The sequence below is a fragment of the Mytilus trossulus genome, chromosome 9 (genome assembly GCF_036588685.1).
Source record: "Mytilus trossulus isolate FHL-02 chromosome 9, PNRI_Mtr1.1.1.hap1, whole genome shotgun sequence".
NCBI lineage: Eukaryota > Metazoa > Mollusca > Bivalvia > Mytilida > Mytilidae > Mytilus > Mytilus trossulus.
The window spans coordinates 11,248,621-11,271,970 of NC_086381.1; the positions used below are offsets into that span (position 1 = coordinate 11,248,621).

The 23,350-nt window shown below is 30.5% G+C and overlaps 1 protein-coding gene across 2 annotated transcripts; it reads left to right on the forward strand.

Moving 5' to 3' along the window:
- Positions 1 to 457: 457 nt before the first annotated feature.
- LOC134683583 (uncharacterized) lies at positions 458 to 23,350 on the forward strand. Of its 2 annotated transcripts, none has more exons than XM_063542889.1 (6): positions 458 to 918; positions 14,251 to 14,364; positions 20,023 to 20,106; positions 21,539 to 21,682; positions 22,127 to 22,216; positions 22,663 to 23,350. In XM_063542889.1, the coding sequence occupies exons 2-6, from the start codon at positions 14,270 to 14,272 to the stop codon at positions 22,817 to 22,819; spliced, it is 570 nt and encodes a 189-aa protein (XP_063398959.1). In that variant the 5' UTR covers positions 458 to 918; positions 14,251 to 14,269; the 3' UTR covers positions 22,820 to 23,350. The 2 variants fall into 2 exon arrangements, with proteins under 2 accessions (XP_063398959.1, XP_063398960.1); XM_063542890.1 differs by lacking the exon at positions 458 to 918 and adding an exon at positions 7,610 to 7,711.

The following is a 23,350-nucleotide window of genomic DNA, read 5'->3' on the forward strand; positions in this document are numbered from 1 at the left end:
TGTTTTAATAAAGAAAAGATAAACATATGGTTGGTTATGTAAAGGTGTGGAACAAATGCATCACATCCTTCATAGTATTACAACATCCCTGAGTGTCTTGACCAATAAGGTAGTCTAAAAATCACGATTAGTTCTGATGAATATTAATTACTCAATTTCCTTATCAAAATTTAATAATTTACATCAAAATTTGTTTGTATGGAAATAATCATAATTGAAATAAATTGATAAAAACCGTTAAATCAATTTATTCAGTTTCAATAATCTCCATTTGGGATTTCCATAATTTGTTGAAAAATAAGGTAGGCCTCCTTGATTTTGTTAGGGAAACACAAATGACATATTTCTACCTGGCTTTACATGGACAAAAAATCAATTGGAATTAATTATTGACTTAGCTACTCGACCCGCACTACGTTTCTGCAATCCTTTATTTCCTACCCATCAAAGATCACCAAAGCTCCTATTTAATTTGGATGCGATTGGTTTTCAAAGATTCAATATACTGCCATAAAATCTAACTCGGATCACGTGGTGTCAATGGCTACTTAATTATGAAAGGCCAATTTAAATAAACCGACAAAGAGTATAACTTAAACATCGAATCTTGCTTGGATACGAAAACATTTAAATATTACAATAATTATAACTCAACAGATGGACTTACATTTCCGTTTACGTAGATCTGTATATTAATAAATTCATTACAAAAGTAAATACAAGTGTTTGTAATTTCACTTTGGACGAAGCTAAATAAGCGGAAGCATTTAAAGGCGGGAAACGTTCGGAACCCACGTTTTTTTTTTCAAAGGTGTTATAAAGTTGCAAACTATTTAAGAAACAACACTTTTAACAAAATTACTGACGACAAAAGACTTTTTGGGAATTTCTACTTCAAGAACTAATTTAACTAATAAGGTATGTATTAGAGTTTGTTTTACTCTTATATAGTTCTGTTAAACATTGTTAAAGAAATATTATTTAGATAAAAAGCAATACATATGAGCACGAACATAAAGTATTAACGTTCAATGCAAAATAGTTTTTAGTTGTTAACAGATGGATGTATTCCAGCAAAAGAATTTCCGACCAACACAAATTACTTTTTTTTTGTATCACTGATTTTAGAAAATAATATTCTATTGCAATTATATATTATTAAATACTACAACTCGACTCTTTAAACCAACGTCAAATGACAAATGTCTACTTTGTATCATATGTAGATGGAGAGTACGAGGAAAGCAGTCATAATTGGTATCATATTATAATAAAAAAAAAAGGAAAAAAAAATAACAAAATAGCTTATAAACACTTAAAATGTATATATTTTCTACATTTGAAAATGCCTGTACCAAGTCGTTTTTTATGAGTTTGCTCACTTGATTTTGCCATGTGATTAGGGACTTTCCGATTTGATTTTCCTCTTGAGTTCAGTATTTTTGGAATTTTCCTTTTTATCTAACATACTTTTTAAATCTCAGTAAATAAAATTATTGACATACATACTTTGAGATCAATGTGTTTTTTTGAACGGTTATGCTAGTTTTTTGTTAGTAGTAGTGTTTAATGATTAAATGAAAACAGGAAAGTAACAGTCAGTTTCTTTGGATACCAAGTTTTCATTCGATATATTTTAAAACGCTTTTACGTTATCTGGTTAGAGAAGCTTATTGGTTTTGTACTCTTGACTTTGTGTGTGCTGGTTCGCAATTTTGAAGGTTCAAATTAACAAAACATATTGTATATTAATATCAGTATCATTTGTTTCATAATTGAAGTGGATAACAAATACAATATTTGCAGAACTAACGTACAGATTGTTGACCTTCTCATATAACACATTAGTAATCTAAATCTGTTGCATATAAGCAATTTTGTTAATAATAAAGATACAAATATGTTATCCAATGAAGCGCTATAAATTCATAATCAAAATTGTATTACGAAACAGATCAGTCACCTTATTTTTAAAAAAAAAGTCATACAAAATTTATATATAATACATGCATGTGTTTATTATATGTATAATAAATCTTTGCTTAATTGTATACCAAATTGTCAAAACTATGAATTCATATGGCCATTAATCTAGGCCTGTATTAATAGTATACCTATCTAGAATGACGATGATTAGCACATTTGCAATGTATCGACAGAATAGTTTTTAAATCACACATAATGTTTTTAAGTGTAACAAACATTTTGTAAGAGTTTGATGTCTGGATATACATTTTGTAGTGGAAATTAAAGTAAATGCGATCGTTTATCGAAACACGTTGTCAGTAGAGCATATGATCTTAAAGATATGTTTTTATTCAATTGTTAAAATTTAAGTAGTAAAATTAGATAATACACGAGAGATAATGGTAGTGAAAACTTTTGGTCGTCATTCACGTGTTTGAATGCCTGTAACATGACTTTGTTTTTTAGTAATGGACATTTTTGTTGCTTAATCTTACGTTTATGATAATTGTATTATTTCTTATTTTCCGACTTGATACAATTCTGTCTTAATTTTTCAAGCTGATATGATATTGTATAACTCGTTAAATTCTTATGCTATCACAAGTTCTTTCTCCTCATATGGCATGCTTGTTCTATACAATTGTAGTTTTGACGTGAATCGATACACTTTGTACAGCAAATTGTCACGTTTTGGATTGCACTGTAATGTATCCCATTTGTGTTCTTTACAACAAATTTTCTTACAAACGACTGCAGGCAGCAAATCATTTTTTTTTTTCATTTTTTTTTTCTCAAACAGAACCAAAGCCAAAGCTGGAGGCAAACAAAGTACTTTCAAAACATTTTTGTTGCAATTGATTACTAGTAGCCTTTTTCAAATATTAACGCATCAATGTTCAAATGAAGATTATTCCTGTTGTCTTCTATGTGTCATATAAAGGATTGTTTGTTTCTCTTAAACAAATTAACTTATTAACGTAAAGCTGTGCATAGTTTACACATGCTGAAATTATACATTAAGTAGATACATTATTTCAACAAAAAAAAACAAGGTGCGCGCGAGCGTTGCACATTGGTAATTCAAAAGAATCAAAAATTTAATGAAGATGTGAGGGAACTCAACATGACGCCGATTCAACAAAAACATATAACAAACAAACGAAAACGACATCTTCCGCTCAGAATAAATTTGGATTTTTGTGAAATAATGTTAAACAATTTATTTGGGAGTTTGCTAAATAGTATCAATGATAAGATCGCACATTGGAGGAAATAGACAAATTGGACAGATATGTTACTGATTATAAGACATTAAAATGTAAAGTATAACAAATCATGTTATATTAGTTGTACATAATGTAAATTAGCCAGTATTAGATCATCATTATAACGCATTTGAGGAAGATACTTTAAAATTTTCATTTGTTTACAATTACAAAGGTGTATTTAAGAAGGCGTCGTTTTAATCGTTTGCCTCTTACATGATTAAGTAGAAAAGATGTGTCTTTTATTCCAATTCGATTGAAGCAATAATTAGAAATACCAATTTACAAATGTATGACTTAATTCCGTCATAATTCACAGAAGTCAGGCATCTTTGAAATAGAAAAGTTTAAGATGATTGATGAAATTGATCAAAATTTGTCAACACTTTTCATTTTGATTCACTGCTTTGCAGCATACTCATTATTTACGTTCTACTTTTCTGTAACGAGGATGTAAATTAAGTGGAAACATATACAAACTTATGATAAACAAGAGTTATAAACGGTCCTACATACACCAAGTATTCCATAAAGTAATAAAGATATGAATGGAAAAAAATGCATAGTAAAAAATGATTTTCTAACTAAATTATGCAAGTTGAAAAGTGTATATAAAATATTGTCTCTTTTCGGCGTTTATTCCATTGTCATCGTAGTTCTTAGTGCTTAGAACAAGTATGTACGCTGCCAAAGTAATGGCAAATAAACTCATCGTAGATAAAAAGATTGAAATTTTCTATTTGCGTCAGACGCACGTTTCGTCTACAAAAGACTCATCAGTGACTCTCGAATAACATAAGTTAAAAAGGCCAAATAAAGAACGAAGTTGATGAGCATTGAGAACCAAAAATTCCTTAAAGTTATTACACAACAGCTTCAATGAAAACCTGGTGGTAATTTAGGCTTCTTCTTTGGTTTATGCAAAGGATAAAACAAAACGATATTGAAAGCTAAAAATAAGCATTTAAATTACTTATTATATAAATGGGTATAATCAAAAACAAATAGTATTCAAAGACATCTGGCAAATTCAAAGTTTTTTTGTTGTGACTAACGGATCTTCTGATCTAATTCGGATCCCCATTTCAGGGAATATGTGTTATAGTGGTCATATGTCGCCTAGTACTAGACATATAGTGTATGTAACGCCAAATTTAAACAGTTAAAGGATTGTGATTGTTGTTTCTCTGCCAAGTACTCTGCATAAACTGTGCTCAGTGTTCATATTTTAAATTTGACGCAGATAAAAAGGGCATATGTCTTTCGACAAATTGTTACCTTGTGAGCTAGCACCATCAAGTCCAACCCATGGTTTTGGCTTGTTTATGCTGGGTTTATTTGTTTATTCATTTCTCGTCAATATGTAGGGGTTATTTGCCACTAGATATGAAGCAGCCATACTTTAACCAATCAATTCCCAACTTCACGAGTTTGTCTGTCTTGAATCGAATACGTGTGTATATTTTCTCAATAATTGCAGAAGTGTTTTCGTATTATATATATACACTTATCAAAATCGGTTTAACAAAGCTGAGACAGATCAGACATGTATGGAAAGGGATATTAATGTAAAGCTGATATATATAAAAGGTTAATTAGTCATATTGCATGATTCTTTAAAATGTCATCAATTCTATTTATTTATTTCTATTAACTGTCATATAAAGACTTTATCTTCTCATGATTACTATCTAATCATAATAAGCTTTAACAAAAAGAAGTATAGAAAACTTACGACAGGATATCTATATAATTTGTAGGAGTTGACTTTCACTCTCTATTTTTTTTATTCTTTTCTATGATTTAACTGTCTATATCTACTATCTGTATTGTCTTTCAGTTTCAATTTATGCGGAGGAATAGTTGTTGTTAAAGTAACTGATTGTCGAAATGTTCATCTGTCCTATTAATTAATGAGTGTTTCCTGTGGTTGTACTGTGATAAGGTCTTACGTTTACTGTTGTAACTTATTTAATTACTAGTAGTATGAACATCGTAAATGTATCGTGATTTATTTCAAAGTAATTTAAATTACTTAAAGCCACTCTATCCCCATTATTGAAACCTTAATTTTTTTTTCAACCATAATCAGGGGTAAATATGAATATAGGTCTAAGTCAATCGAAATGCAATATCTACAACCAACAATATGATAAGTGACAGACACGCTGTTATCAAGATTAAAAGACAATGTTGACCGTTGTACCCCCTTTTTACAGATTTACCTACCGGTTTTATATCTTTTTGTTTTACTATCACATTTTTGTCAAATATTATCGAGTGTTATGCAAATGACATACAATTGAGAGGTTTAGTTTTAGTCAATGTCAAGTACCATGTCAGGAATATGACAGTTGTTATCCATTCGTTTGATTTATTTGAGCTTTTAATGTTGCCATTTGATAAAGAGCTATCTGTTTTGAATTTTCCTGGGAGATCGGTATTTTTTATTATTTTACTACAGCTACATATACCTATCGACAATAACATGAAATATTTAGCAAGAAATGAAACGCACTATCAACTTCATTTCAATGCCTACGTATGCATTATTCTCTTAATTGATAATTGAATAGTTCATACTTTGTTTAAACATATAAAGAAAGGAAACCAACAGAATCTATTTATGAAATGAAGTCAATATTTCCTAAAATAATCAACCTACAGAGTTGAAAAGAAACCTGCTTTTAGTGAGACGTAAGTTGGTACTTTTTATTGTTCCTACGGCAAGACAAGGACTTCATTATTAAATTTTGCATTTAACACTTGACGAGACCGTGGCAAAACATGAAAATGTGAACCAATTTAAGCCAAACAATATTGAGTGAAGAATAATTACACGGAATTTGTCTCAAAGATAATCTCGTTATGATAGACTATTAGATTTTACATTGAAAACAACACTATACATTATACAAAAGAACTTCTGAAGACTGTTCATTCTTTGGTTTTGTCTTCTACTTTATTATCTTATTTAATCGGTTTTAAATTTCATACTTCAACATTGTTTGGAAGAACTTCCTCAAGCTTTGATGATAAATTTGAAAAATGCATTAAATGTAAATTCGCGTATGAGGCGTAGGTCAGAATTAGGGAACAAACAAGGTACACAAAATTAAATATGCTGAGTTCCTCGATGCACCTCAACTTTTTTACTTTTTTTACTTGATCGTCACTGATGAGTCTTTTATTTTCGGAACAACGAAACATGCACATGGCGTACACGTTTTAAGCCTGGCATAAATGATAAGGTTATTTACAGTAATATAAGATACAGATTATAATATCATTTGATACACCATTTATGCCCAAAACTAAATACTGAAAAATTTGAATGATTTTCTATGTTTTTGTTATCCCAATTTTATTGCAAAACATTTTTTGCGCGATGGCCAGTTTTGTGCATCAACCAATAACGGCTTTCGAAGTATAATTGATTGCTTTCTGTTTTCTTTTTTCTTTTTCTAGAAGGGGGGGATTTTTGCATTGTTCGTTATCGCGAAATAATCGAAATTGATCCCCGCGCGAAATGTCAATTTGTTCATTGGTAGAATCTCAAAACAAATATTTGTGTATAATTGTGTTTTTATTATGATTAAGATTATATCACAATGTTGACTGCTGTGAAGCTGGTTTTTTGTTGTTGTTTTTACCTATTATGTGTGTTTATTTTGCTCACATATTGTTTCCATGCAAGTGAGAGGTTGAGGCAGCCATTTAGTCAGGTTAACTTAACCATTTTTGTAATAAAGAAATGCCTGTAATGACCAATTATGACAATTGTTTCCATTCGTTAGATGTGTATGACCTTTTGACATTGCCATTTTACAAATCACTTTCCGTTTTAAATTTCCCTTGGTGTTTTAGTTTAGTTTACTTTTTGTATCATTGTGTTGTTACTTTTGGATGTAAAGGTGTCGACTCGATAAAGCCCTTAAAGAGCTTAAATTGTAAATCAAAAATTATTGACCGATATCACATTTGATATCACAAAAGACACAATGACTAGATATAAAAATTATGTCTTTTCATAAGCTTAAAATATTTTTATCTTGAAACATTTAACTTGCACAACAAGGCCAAATATAACCTTTATCTAACTCACTTCTTTCCGAATTTTACCAATGGAGTTATTTATAAATCGAAGGGGTGAAAATGAAGCAGTTTTGCGCAGAAAATAGAAACCGAGACTAGAATAGTTTGAACAGAATATATGTCTATTCTCTATAGTCAGACGTTCTATCTGCAAAGTCATAGTTGTAACAAACTGATTTGTAGCCAGCTTAATTGGTTTTTACGTCATAATCTAAATGGAATAAAAAAGATAAATATGGCTTACAATATTATTCAATTAAATATTGATACAAGTGATAATTATCGCAATGGTAATATATTTATTTGTATATTTGTTATTTAATGCTATGAGGGTTGATCTAAAGTTCATTTATCTAGACAACTAGGCTTATATGTAAAAGAAGGTATGTACCTATGTTATATCAGTTAATATAATATATTATGAAATTTCGAACTGCGTTAGAACCGTTTAATTGTCACTTTTTAAAGAAAAGCGATGTTAACATTCGCAGTAGCGATTTGACATCCCTTTTTATCTAGATACATACAAATTTAAGTAATGACATTTCATAGTGCATAAACTATAACGTAAAATATAACAGTAAAATGATTAATTATAGACGTTACAAATAAGAGAACAACGAATCATGTTTCTGTTGAATAGCCTGATTTTTTAACATCCACCCCATATTCGTCATTTCACGAAATCATTGGAATGCTTGTGCTATTATAAATGAAGGTTGTATAGTATACAGTATAATGAAATTAGATAAAGATTACCATCGTTTACTCATTGTGATCCTAACCGTATTCGACCATATGGATCACTTTGGGATACAAATGCCCATTTTGACAATATGATCCTTTTTTTTAGACAATATGAGCTAAGTTCTAGTTTTGTGAGACCGTATTGGCCTTCAGTATTTAAATATTCTCTATTTTATTGTTCTATTTCTTGTTTAATCAACTTCTCCCTCTTTTGTATTTGTTACGCGTTCATATAAAAACCTTTGAATAGTTATCAAAGGTAACAGTCGTACAATTGTATACCCCAGACGCGTTTTGTCTACATAAGACTCTCAGATCAAAAATGTTTGAAAGCCAAAACAAGTACAAAGTTTGAGAGCACTAAGGACCAAAAATACCCAAATGTTGTGCCAAACACAGCTAAGCTAATCTATGCCTGGGATGAGGAAATCCTTCATATTTCGAACCATTCATATATTTTCAAATATGTAAATTTATAAAAATGACCATATAATTGATATTCCATATCAACACCGAAGTGCTGACTAATAGGTTGGTACCTATTTGGTTGGAAATTGTAAGCGTATAATCTGCTCATAAAAGTCAATATAATTCACAGGAGAATGCTTCAATCCAAGTTATTTTCATTGATAAATAACGAGAAACATAAATGTGGTAAAATTTGGTCACAGAGGAACTGGCTGAATTCCACAAATTCACAATAGAATTGACAAACCTTCTCCATTGATTATGAAGTCTGAAGAGCGAGAGAGAAAAAAGTGCAAAGAGGCATTTAAACCTGTATCTTAAAGAAAAACAGACTATTGCATGACCATAAGCCTACAACACTATGATAAGAAGAGAACGTAACACACCATGACCCGAAGAAAATTTAAAAAAAATACCATGTCCTGGATAAAACAGACGAGCAGACAAACAACAGTTCATCAAACACTAAACATTAAAATAAATATAGGTCCACCAATAACCTTGGATGATAATCGCCCAAATACGAAAATCATAAAGGAAAAGCAACAACCACTGGCAGGAATAGGAAAAATGAAATATGAAAAAGTACTTTATTCAATAATGTCTGTTTTAGCTAGATAAATACAATACATCATAAACAAATAAAAACTATATTTTATCAGATATGTCGGATCAAAGAAAAAAATCAAATACTGAATGCATGCTTGAAATAAGATTAAGAATTCTTTACCCTCAAAATAAAGCATTGACATTTTCTATTGAATGCATATGACCTCGTCATAAATGGTCTACAATAGAACCTATTTAATGCAATCTCTATTATATGTTAATATTTTTAAAACAATAAAAGAGAATATAAAACAAAACTGTTTGCTTTTTCATGCTTAAATTACGCAATTCAATATTTTCTAAATGTAGATAATTCAAAGGTAAAAAGAACAATATAATATTAACTTTGATATAGTTATTTAAAATGTAAAAAGATTTTTTTTACACTTTGTCTACATTCTTAAAAAAAACATTGGAGATAAATTCTTTCAGATTTAAAGTTCAGTTATGCGATATAGCATGTCTTCGAGTAATATTATTTTATAGGAACAAACTGAGCTCTTCCAACATAAGATTGCTTTCAATAATACTGTGATTCTAAGATCAAAGTTAAGGGCTCTAAAAACACTTACTAAGTGGGTAGGAACAGACTTCTCTTCCAGAACGGCTTTACACGTCAAATAGACTTGCTGTTTCTAAATTTTCAGTTTTATGTAATTTTTTTATAAACAGTGATTAAACGTAAAGCTACATTTACGAAAAGAAGACTAAATCCAACAACAATCATAAGCAATGGGACATCGAATCATAATCAAACAGTCTGCAGAAAAAGACCTACGTATATACATAATGTCAAAGGAAACACAAAAATGTGTAAAACTAAACAAAGACTAATAGTATCAGCAACGACTTCTCTTTCAAACGTTAAGTAATAAAATAAAACAAACACTGACGAGGTTCTTTACTAGGTGCATGCACATAAACATGTAAAAGGGGTGTATCTAGTTTATCCATATTATAACCCTACCCTTTTAACCTTGATCTTTTTTTTTATTCTTTTTTTTCGGGAGGGGGGGTCTTTACACTTATACGACTTGTGATTTTAATCTTGATCTAATAGTCTGACAGATATCTTATTTTTTCAATTTTTTTTAATTTAAAAGGTTAAAGCATTTTTTAACTACAAACTAACAATATCGCTAGTTTTATTTTATCTTTTTCGAATTATTAATATTTTTTCACTATATCATTGGAATTATAAGTATAATAAATACCTCTTAAATCCATAGTCAAACACACACGTGGACCTTTGGGGGAATTTCATGTTCTTGTCTTAGAATCATTCGTGATATTTTCCACACATCGCTTTAAATTTATTCAAAATCAATTAATATAATCTCACATTTAATAAATAGTTGACGTATTGAAAAGTATACGTTACCATCTCAGAACAATTAAACTATTTAGTTGTAGCCGTGAGAAATCTGAATTTTCCCTGAAAAGAAATTCATTTCTTTTGAAACATGCAAATAACAAATTTCTAAGAAATTAACCTGCTACGTGGTGTAGAAATAAGCCACTCCATATACTGAATAAATCCACTATACCTCATTAAATATTCAAGATAATCCCCAACCATTACCTTTTGTTTGAAACTTCTAAGATAAAAACAGTTTTCATCAGTTTTTATACTGCAATGGAAAAATATCATTCAATGTAATGTTAAATAAATGTACAGATTTTAATATTATTCACACTTATATGAACAGCAATTAAAATAACGGTTAATTAAGGACATTTATTCAAACGATATGTAAAATCAAATGTTCTCAGAGTTTATTGAAATCTTCAAAACTACAAGCATATATATTACATCGACAACTTCATTTTATTTTAATGCAAATCTGCATCTGATGTTATGTCATCTTGAATTAAAAACGTACGAGAAATCGAATACCAAAACAAAACCCAATTCAATACGCTTTCATATATTTTAATTGTTTTAAAAATGAATTTGAAACTACGATTAAAATGCATGTTCAAAAGTCCTACAATTCTATGGTGGTTTCTAGTACATGAGAATGATAGAACAAAATAATATCTTCCATTGAACACTTTACTTACTCATAATTATCGATATCAGAAAACCAAAAAAAAACCAGCTGTATAAACAACTTTATAATACGGTATTAAACAACAATTCAAAATATATATGTTAAGTCTTATTTCATTGGCGAGCAACCAAAACATTTATGTATGTAAACCCGTTTTCGTGTTTTTGGTTAGCGAGAGGGTTGATCGCTCATGAACATGTTTAACCCTTCAGGTGAGCTTTCCCATAAAGATACACCCAGACACACGAAAGTTATAGTGTTATTTTCAATTTTTGTATTAAAATGAGATCTGAAATGATTCCAAAAAATATCTTTATTTTAATGAGGTGCTGTCTGTTTATAGAAAATCATTTTAAAATTTGAACTGTGCAATGCATTTAAATAGCTCTTTGCATTTATGCTAATATTAAAGAATAGAAACTCATCTACCAACATTAATTCGGGTAAAAATAAGGAGATGTGTTTTGATTGCAAATAAACCAGCACATGCATTGCTAATTACTGATTTTAAAATGTACTGATGCATAGGATAAAAACATGTTTGTGGACGTTCAATCCCTTACATGAGACAGCTGTCTACTAAGTAGCACAACAAAAAGCTCATTCAGTCACAACTATTAGGGTTATTTAAGGAAGTAAAATTGAGAAAGGAAATAGTGAATGTGTCAAAGCGGCAACAACCCGACCATAAAGCAGACAACAGCCGAAGGTCGCCAATCGTCTTCAATGTAGCGATAATTCCAGAACCCGTAGGTGTCCTTCAGCTGGCCACTAAAAAATATGTATACTAGTACAGTGATACTGGACGTCATACTAAACTCCGAATGATACACAAGAAACTAAAATTAAAAATCATACAAGACTGCCAACGGCCAGAGGCTCCTGCCTTGAGACATGTGCAAAATTGGGGCGGGGTTAAACATGTTTATGAGATCTCAACCCTCCCCCTATACCTCTAGCCAATGTAGAAAAGTAAACGCATGTTCACTTCTGTTTATAGTATTGTCTGGAATTCATCGATTAATGATTAGTGATTATCCACCTTTTATCGCCTTATGTTCTTTAGACTTAAAACTTCTTTCGATCTGCACAAACAAAATTTACTCCTGTAGTCAGTTTTTGTCTTAATCTTGAATGTGTTCAATAATGATATTATTTCTAATTAACTTATGATTTTTTAATCCTAACATCATGCCCACATCCATAGTTACCCGAATTGATTTGATTTTGTGTTTTATTTTATGCCTACATTAAAATTTTCCCAGTTTGACCTTTGTGTTTTATAATGTGACGTTTATTTCTTTTAAAGATCATATTATCGGACTATCAAAATAATTTAAACAATATTACAAGTAAGAATATATAGATCAAAGGTCTTTATGGAAACTGTAATATTTGTTTCTAAGTTTTACAAACTATTACGTTTACACTTCGTAACAAAAATTAACACAAAAGACCTCTAAAACAACAGAATATTTAATATTCTGGTACCAATTACATCCTTATCATCATAAAATAACAATTAAAGCAGACTACTTGATTCAATGTTACGACAATCATTAGCAGAACGTTTTACGTTTATAACGGACGACAATTATTGAGTTGTCAATTTTGCTGTTAACTTTTGAGCTTCATCATTGTAATCAATGTCTACTGCAAGCATAAATTGAATTTAAACAAGCACAACACACGATTTTATCATCACCTGTATCACGGAAACGTGCGGAAAATTAAAATTTGATTAGTAATTTGTAGTAATAAAAAAGACAGTTAACATTGTAATTGCAACGCTAAATAATTAAAAGAATTTTTTTATCTTTGGTTTTATTATTACAGACTGGAAATCAAACAATAAAGTATGTAATTTATCGACGTAAAAAGTCCTACTATACATTCACCCGAATTACAAAGATTTTTTATAGGTTTTACGACGTTCCGTCAGAAAATGAGGGCATTGTGTCCTGAATATTGAGTAAACTTTTTATGTTTGACCTAAAAGTTTAATGTGTATTTGCGTGACAAGTCAAATGAGTCAACTAAATGATGAACCCCTTCCTTCCCTATTGTTAAACACGGAAGTGCAAAATCATTAAGTTTACAATATATTTCAATTAGGTTCAGATCAAACACATATGCATTGTTAAAAGATGTTCATGAAAATAAATAAGATGAAAATAAATTTCAATTTAAGATCATTACATCTTTTTGGTGCAATTAATCAGGAAACTATTGCTCTGAGTTTATTCAAAGGGAATACAAGTACTAAAAAATCAGGACAGCAATGCAAATAATTCTGATCAACACAAGATTTATAGAGATTAAAACATTTTGAACAAATAATGTACCTCGATAAGGCATAGGCATATCATACGAACTTAACTGAAAAGTCTTGTTCTTTCATCCAACGGTTTTCTAAGTCCTGTTCATACTGTTCTAAAAAGGTCTTGTGCGTAATGAATGTTTGTGATCATGTGTGCCTGACTTTCATGTACAAATGGTTTGCCATTTGATCCCCTGTGTGTCTGGTCTGAATATTTTACCTCCATAACGTTTTGATTCTAGTATGCCTGATTTCAGTGTGGACTCTTAAGTGTGTCTGGTTTAATTGTGGCATCTTAGACGTTTATTCTCCAGTCTGTTGGGTCACAATTATTATCGTCATCATTTTTTGGTCTCCAGCGTGTCTGATTCTAGGTTTTCTTGTTTCTCGGTCATTGAAATCGGTATAATACATTTATTTACTTGAAATATATTTTATGGTTTACCCTTCAATGAAAAAAAGAAATCAAATTCGGTTTTACTCGAAAAGACATTTGTTTTATACTGATAAATGTTTTAAACATGGCTTTAAAAAATCACTTAACGCTAAGCAGCATGCAAAACATCTTCAGCCCATAATAGTGTAAACATAAACAAATGACGTGTTCTCCATATCTCTTATTATTCATTTGTCATAATTGTAATATAATCACATTAGTGCACTATCTTTCCTGAAATTGCGCGATATAACTTGAATATAGTTTTGATATCTTGTATATTTTCAGAAATTACAGTTTGTTGGATATGGTTGAAACTTACATGTGGTTATTAATAACAGCTATTTTATTTCTGACGACCTCGGCAGCAGTCGAAGACGACGTTACGAACCGAGGAAAACAGTATGTACAAAACCATTTATTCTCTCTATTTATAAATTAAAGTTAAGCATGACCCAATTATTGTATGTGAGACACATTTACTTAATCTGGTGAGCTCAAAGCCGACTTATTTAGGTAGCGACACCATTATAAAATGGACACGAACTAGTGGTTTAAACAGTTTTTTGACAACGAAGCTTGGAATTACGACACTTAAGCTCAAAACCAGGTTCAAAATATATCATCCACTTAGTTAAACTGGAACAAATCCTATAGTACACATGGTCTTGCATTGACTCCAGGGGACTTATCAGGTGAGAACTGACAGATTAACAGCAGTTACATTCAAGCAGTACTTGTATATGAAGAATATGTCTCCAAGTTTATACGATATACCAAAATGCTTGCATTTCCTATCACTCATTCTTTGATAAACGGGTTATGTTAACAAGGAAGCAGTTAAGCCAAAAGTTTCAAGTAGTAATGTAAAAATCTTACTTAGCAAATTTTACGAACAACTTCATGAGTTGGTTGACAGTTATGGAATATCTGTTTCACAGATGACAACGAATATACTAGTATGTTTCAATTGTCGTAACCAAAATCCTGACCTCTTTTTCTCAAATGAGACCTACTGAATTAAGACGTATCATAAGGTTTGTTCATACGTGAGCTTCATGACTAGTGCCGCATGTGAAGCAAGGTCTGCTGACCATACGCGAACATCTAATATCCAGTCCGTTGTGTTGGGGTTCATTTTTCTGGGTCTCTAGTTTATTATGTTGTGTTTAGTTTACTGTTGTTTATAAAACATCAAAGAAAAACAAATCGAATGTTCGATGTTTGTAGTGCAGTGGTAGAAAATCCATCATTTTGAAACTCCATGATACATGAATACATGAATATGTACATATAAATTGGTATTGACGTGACTTATTACAAATCACGCGTTGCATTTTATAAATAAGAAGATTTTGTATGAGTGCAATGAGACAACTCTCAATCCAAGTCACAAGTATAAAGAGTTAACAATTGTATGACTTCAAAACAGAGCCTTTTGCTGAGCAAAGTTGGGTTACATCGAATAACAAGCTATAAAGAGCCATAGCATGACTAGTGTAAACCAAAAGAACCCGGAAAACCAACGGTCATATATATGTATAAAACGAGTGCGAGGTTTAAGCTAGCTATAGAACCAGTTTTTAATCCACCATTTTCTACATAATATCATGCCTGTACCAAGTCAGGAAATGACAGTTGTTATCCTATCGTTTGTTGTGTTTGAGATTTTGATTTTGCCATGATGAGGGACTTTCCATATAATTTTTCCTCGGAGTTTGGTGGGTTTTTTTTAATTACTTTTTCAATTATTCTAAATATACGGAAGCTTCCTAAGAAAACAAATGTCTCAAATATTTCAAGGTGGCCTTTAGTGTAGCTTCAAATATATTTGAATGTCATACATATATGCGTTTAGTGATTGTGTGGCATGGATCAATGCATTTCCCCTTCTAATCTATTCTCTTTTTCATGTCTACGCGTTTATCCTTATATGGATTAGCGTTTGAAGGTAGACAAAACCTGCTACGTTTGTCTTGTATTGGTACTGTGTCTTAATGGTACTTGACAGCTTATTAGACAATACAAATATTTCAGGGTCTTTTACGTTAGATGTATCCAACTCCTACAATCAAGGTTGACATTCGTCATTGCTACCTTTATTAATACTGAAATGTTAGCATCAACCGGACACAATCATACATTTATAGACTTAATTACTTTTCCATTAATGACTTACAGCAATGAAAGAGTTACTATTGTTGAAGGTATAACAATATATATTGAACGTTAGACAATAACGACACCAACGGGTAACCAATATAACAATTAAGACTACCTGTTCCAGCAGGGCTTTGTTTGCAGGATTAGAGGTGTGTAATTCGTTTTATTCAACAGATCTTTTATGTCCATTATTTAGAACAATAAAAACAACATAGGGAAGAAATTTAAACAAATGATGTTATTAGTATAACGTATCAGTGAAATGAGAATACTAAATTATTTTGTCGGTTCTGAAAAATAGTTTTCCATATCCTTTGGACGAATTAAAGTTCTTAAAGGTATCTCAATAAGTATGCTTACAATAAAACGGCGTTGTGATTTGATAAAATATAATACTAGTATATAAAATTTGTAATCTGAAATTAATTTTGTTTGAATTTACTCAAAACAATTGTGTACAGTTTTCAATAAGCCAATTTTGCAAAAAGGAGAATTCAAGGTCCGGTTTCAAAGCAATTTCTGGCTATAAAAAAACCAGAAATCAATATTATGTTGAGACGTTTCTTGTTTTAAAACTGTATGTTTTATCTAAGTACACAATCTATATGAACTCACCATTTTTTCGTTTCTTTTCATTTCATTGTCTTACTTCCTTCTCGTGTTTGTATCCCTTTTAATTTACTGATTTTCTATCTTTTATTTATAATGTCTGACGAATTGAATTTCAAAACAAATTGTATCATAACGAAATTAACTTTGTATTTTAAGCATATGATATAATGGAAAAATGAAATATGAGGATTATATTCAAATAAAAATTATACAGACTTTGTCAAAAACGAACACAGTATGTCAAATCATTGAGAAAAGTTCAAATGTTTTGGTAGATTTTTCAATTTGTCAAAGGGATCAAAATTTTACTCGAATAATATTCAGTTCGAACTATTATAGAAGAATAAATAAAAGGCTATTTGCCAGCTACAACCCTGTTGCTGTTGTTTGTTGAGTTTTTTTCTTAATCTAAAACAATATAAAACAAATCGTTTTAGGCAAATTGATCACACTATTTCGATTAGAATACATGACTTTGTTTTCAATTGACATTTGTTTTTATTTTTTGAGTAATGGCATCAACTCCATGATGCCAAATTAATGATTTCTATGTGTCAAAACTCGTTTTTGTGTGTCGGAAACCAGAAGGACGTCTTTATTTGAAAGTTAGCAGTTAAGATGGGCTTCTGTGGAGATAACCTTTCGTAAATTAGCTCTTAGGAAGTATACAACTTAAAATCAATGGCTAACTCTTCATTTTCAATTCTTGATTTAATATTCCAGGGAAAATTGATTCCAAAATTTAGTTAATAACCGAAACACTCCGTCTTAATAGAGATTTTTAAAAATTGATTATTTAAAATCGTATTATGTTCTTTGTTTTAATTTCCCATTTGTATTTTCAAATAACAAAACGGCTATATCAAATTGATTTATGTTTATCAGTTGTTAAAGAAACAAGTAAATTGGATATGTTTAGAATAACGTGCTGATTAATTTACCCAAAGGAAAAGTCAACTATCCTTTTTCATAAATTGAGCATATATATTGTGCTGAAATCTATATAAATCCAAAATCTTTCATAAAATCTGAAAACATAATTGAAACAATAAATATTGCCGAAGTAGTCAATTCATATAGATACAATTTCAAATCTCTAAAAGCTAACTTTCAATACGACAATAGTGTAAAATAAGTTTGTTTTTGTTTTTCTCTTTTGTTTTCGGTCACTATATCCCCTAAAGGTTAAATAAGAACACAAAATATAAATCAAATAACTTCAATTCTTATAAAATTTTAGAACTACGAGTTCATGGACTTTAAATACTTTGTTTCTCCTTTTTGAAATTATTGAAGAGATAAATGTAAATTAACGTTAAAGGTTCCTGTGTATAACAATTTTGCTCCTCAGTTAATTACAAATCGAATAATACAATAAAAGTCCTCGGAATGATGACTTTGTCGATGTTAATTTGTAGTGTTAACGACTTACAATTGATAATCCCAAACGTCAGAAGCTGACGAGAAGACAACACGAACCAATGTAAATTAGTTATAACTCTTTATAAGGTTAGGGAAAGTGATTCGGCGTATCAAGGACTTCGATATAAAGGAATGGATGGATGTGTGGATAGATGACCTCCAGTTTAAAAACATATTCAGCACGAGAACATGTTTGGAACACAATACAAATATATACCCTGATTTTTCTTACGATGCGGGTTAAAATATTTTGTCTTCAATATAAACTGTTATAACTTGCAAATGAGTGACTATCTGTACATCGATACAAGAGGTATTCTATCATACTACGGACAAATTACTTTTATTTCCATATGTATGTTAAGAAAATGTTCTGGTTGAATCAAAAATACATTTGGCATAACTCACAAATAAAAGAGCTAAGTTAATTGGGAGCATGTAAATAGACCGCGTGATAATCAAATATACAAAGTTAAAGTTTAGCTTTGATTTTGTCAATTAATAAGAATTGAAAATGCACTTACACCATTACAAACCTAATGTTCGCTTTTCTGTATAACAGATTAAACGTCTTGGTATATGTAAATAGACTGTCACTATATATGTTTTAATTGGCATAAATTTAAGTCCTGATAAGAAATTAATGTTATATCATGGCTTAATTAAAATATAACTATGGAATAACAAACATATGGTGGTAAATGAAGAGAATAGTGGCAAGGTTTTACGATCTAGTCTATGGTAATTAGATTTTAGCGTGACTTTAACCAAGTGTGTATGTACCGCCATCTCTAAAAACTTTGGTCTATAGATTAATATCTACATTACCATGTTTCAATGATTGCCTTTATGGCAAGGACTATATTTTGACGAGAGACTTTTTTCTTCTCATTTTATGTGCAATTGTTAATTTTCCAACAATGAATTCTTTATAGTTTAGTGACAAAACAACACTTTCCTTAATTGATTGAACATCTAAATAATCCATAGACCGAATTTGCATACATGTAATTCATTTTCAAATCTATATAGTGGATTACTCACAGAAACAAATATTTTATTGGCAAGCATGACGTTAATAGGTAAAGTAACAAAAATATCGAACTCCAAGGAAAATTAAAAATGGAAAGTCCTTTATCAAATGGCAAAAACAAAAGCTCCATTACTTCAACCGAATGGAAAACAACTGTCATATTTCTGACTTGGTACAGGAATGATCTTATGTAGAAAATGTTTTAAACTGGTTTAACATTGTTATTTTGTGATGTTTTATCTTCTTTTTGCTGCAAAACAAATTATAGAATAGTTCATTGAAATAAACAACATCCTTCTAAAATAAACAAGTGCATTGTGCATTATGTATATGTGAACAAACAATAATTGGACAACCGAACAAAGAATATTTTACAGGTCGTAGATACCGTTGAATTGGTGTTCAATGGAAGAGCCTTCGAGGTTTATATTCAAAATCGGAGGGTCTTCTTTCTGTCAGGAGACTACCAGCGCAGAAAAAGAAGATTATACATTTTCTTGGGGTCTATAGATAAAAATATTTTCATTTGAAAGACATCTAATTTGTTTCTGATGTAAGTCATGCCATGTTGGCATAACAATAACATGCTCTAGCTACTAGTTTCCTGCTTAACGGTACTAAGGTATAAAAAGTTGCATCTCTAATGATATATGATTATGAAATTTGGCTACGTGTAAATACGACGCCACGTCCGGTCGGAAAGGAGACATTCAATCCAATAACTTTTTTAGAGATTGGACAATGCGTGCAAGTATACGAATAATGTACAATTTAACGCTCAGCAAACAATTTATCAATCAATTGAAAAACTTGCCATTTTATTTTTTCAGACTTATACAGCAGCTAGATGACGTCCGCCATAACTTAAAATCAGTAACAGAGTCTTTAGAAAAACTTTCTGACGTCATTGAAGAGTAAGTTAATATAACGTTATGATTTAATTTTGGATGAAACGCGTCTTCTGAATGGCTTACATTGCTTTGTCTATCAGCTCATAGACATACACCCGTCATGTGTTACTCTTGTTTAAAATGGAATTTAGAATTGAAGTATAAGGAATGACTGTAAATAAAGGCAACAGTAGTATACCGCTGTTCAAAACTCATAAATCCATGGACAAAAAACAAAATCGGGGTAACAAACCAAAACTGAGCGAAACGCATTAAATATAAGAGGAGAACAACGACACAACACCGAAACGCAACACACAGAGAAACTGACCAATCATCAGACAAAACACCACGAGAATAACAAATATAACATGAAAACCAAATACATGAATTTGGGATAGACAAGTACCGTGCCACGTCTTATCTCAATATCTCAAAAATAAGAGAAAACACAAACGACTCAACGTTAAAATGCAACACACAGAGAAACGAACAATAATATAACAATGACCATCTTCCTGACTTGGTACAGGACACTTTTAAAGGGGAATAAAAGTGGTGGGTTAAACCTGGTTTTATGTAACATTTTTTTCTACCTATTCGAAATAACATAAGAAATGTGGTGCACACTTTGTGCTACGCGGTTTATTCAGTGCGCACCACATTTTAATGTTATTTCTCCATGAACAGAAACAAATATAAGAGTTATTCCTTAAATAAACCAATTCTTTATGAGAAAAAAAATCTTCTGAATTTCATTTTTAGAACAAAAACTATCAGTTGAAATAAGTATATTTCTATTTTTTCTGTTCCTAATTATACCAAAATCAGAAATAAATATTATGTTTCATGCCTTATTTGCTTTAATTTCGTTTGTTTAATCAACTATGAGACGAGTTATCCAACTATTTGTGTAAAAAAGAACATTTATAACAATAATTTATACAGCAACCTTATCACAACTTTCGATCAGAGTTTGTGCGGTAGTCTGTGTGGTAGTAATATTTATGACAGTGTTTCTATGTAAGAATAGTATATTTTATATGCAAATGTAAACAAACACTACAGAAGACTTTGTATAGTTCTATTAAAAATACGATATGCTGAGAGTTCAAAACATATTTTAACCTAAGTTTATATGTATCTACTAGATACTTCTTATTTGTTTTGCTTTTAATTTATGTTTAGCGATGACGTTGTAATAATTCAAACAAACAAATTTTCCGCTTTGGATATGTTCATTCGGTTAATCCTATTGTCTCCAACTCCCTTACATATGCACATCCATATATTTACACTGTAACAAATATCATTCTTTAAAATTTCAAAGATGACAGGACATACATATCAGTTGACCAAGTAAGTTTTATCTAAAACAGAGTCATTTGATACTTCACTTAGTTGGGAAAAACTACAATCATATACTGATGATATAACAATACATTCATTATTTCAGAGAATGTACTTGGGGAGGGGGAATGTCCGACGAAATGTGTTCAACAGTAGATATCGATGAAATTCAAAGGAGCTTTCAAGTAATACATGATAGAAATAGTCCTGGAAAAAGATCTGTACCAAGTATGGACCCTTCACTTCGACAGTAAGTATAAACGGGAAAATACATTTCATTATTGAAATGATTACTAGTACGATGACTATGTCCTTGAAGTTACCTTCACGTTATCAATCACACTAACGAAATGAGTGATCATCACACTATAGATAAAGATGACATCAAATATATTCATACTTGAGTCATGAAATTAAACATAAATATATAAAACTTTGTCAAGCTGTTTTTTCCTGCTTAAGGGCTATAGTGTTTGAAAAAAATCAATAATTTGGAATAGAAGGTTAAAATCTTTTCAGAAAGTATGGTACCAACATGGATACTTTTTTGTGGGCAAAAGAGTTGAACGACAATGACGAAAATGGGATGTCTACTAGGTTAAAAAAAAATAGCCTTGAAAATTCAGATATACCATGGATACGGTTACAGCGTTTCATGTTTATTTTGTTTTCATCATGTCTTGTTTCATTTTAGATTTCTACAAGATCTTTTAAGAAAGAAAGAGATGATTCAAAGACTAAAACATATCTTGACATATGCTGACAATGCAGTCCATGAAGAAAGGTAAATTTATGCAAATGCTAGAAGTAAAACACTAATATGAGTACTACTTAAGAAAAATTGTTTGATCCTTTTTTTTTTATTTAAAGAAGGGAATTTTTTTCTGGTTTAACAATCATCAGGTACTCTCTTTACAAAAAATTCTGTCTTGGATGGAGAGTTGTATAGACCCACAAAAAGTTCTAAACTAACTTTTCGAATTGAGTATGATCGATTTTGAGATAGAAGAGGAGGGGATTAAATTTCCCAGGATTAAATGGGAATCAGTATGAAGAATTTTATGCTTGGACACCAATAGTAACTCTGAGTAAACCGAAAGAAGCTAGTCCTCAATAATTTATAAAATTGATGTAGACAGACCCTCAATTATTCTCTGAACAATTGGGTTTTTTTAATTTTATTTAATTTTACTTTAATTTTATGTAACGTGTAACATCTTCTTTTTACAGGAAGAAGAGTTGTCAGTTAAATCTCGGGTTCCACTGTCAGACACAAGAGTACTCCGCCATCGCTGACATGTTTAACTTCCTAGGGAGCGGCAGAAGCCCAGGGAAGAGAAGACGACGATCTATTCAACAGATTCTGAAAACAAAAGAAACATTATAAGATAATGTGTATCAGCGATTTCAAATTTTCTTTTAATTAAATCACCTTACATTTATTTTGAATGCCAATAGTTTGATGCATGATACGGCAGGACATTTCCCTTAAGGACAGAACAGAACGTAAAAAACAAATATTGTGTTTTGTTAGAAGAACATTATGTTTATAGTAATGTTCAATTAAGTAGTTTGAATATGAGTTCGAGCACTTACTTCTTTTGTGCTAAGTTACGTATTTTCGAATTTATCCATCTCAAAAGTAGAAGTTTCAAGTAAAACAAAAAAAACGTTTGTGATATTTTGTCTAGATTAATCGTTTCGAACACTTAACAAGAATTTTCCAAGTGTAAACTTTTATTTCATTCCATAACTTATTCTGTAACTTTTACTTCTGATTTGTTTGTTTGTAATATTGTGTTATATTGTAGATTACTATTTTATAGTATAATGCAATTTGTTATTTAATATTTGTATTTGTATTTTGTGCAATATTCTTTGAAACTGTTTTCATTCGCAATAAAGTTTTAAATTTTCA

Bases quoted from the DNA above. Each gene is read 5' to 3' on its own strand.
- LOC134683583 (XM_063542889.1), top strand. From the start codon at position 14,270: ATGGTTGAAACTTACATGTGGTTATTAATAACAGCTATTTTATTTCTG. The intron at 14,365-20,022 runs GTATGTACAAAA...TTATTTTTTCAG, and splicing joins GTTACGAACCGAGGAAAACA to ACTTATACAGCAGCTAGATG. The intron at 22,217-22,662 runs GTAAATTTATGC...TTCTTTTTACAG, and splicing joins AATGCAGTCCATGAAGAAAG to GAAGAAGAGTTGTCAGTTAA.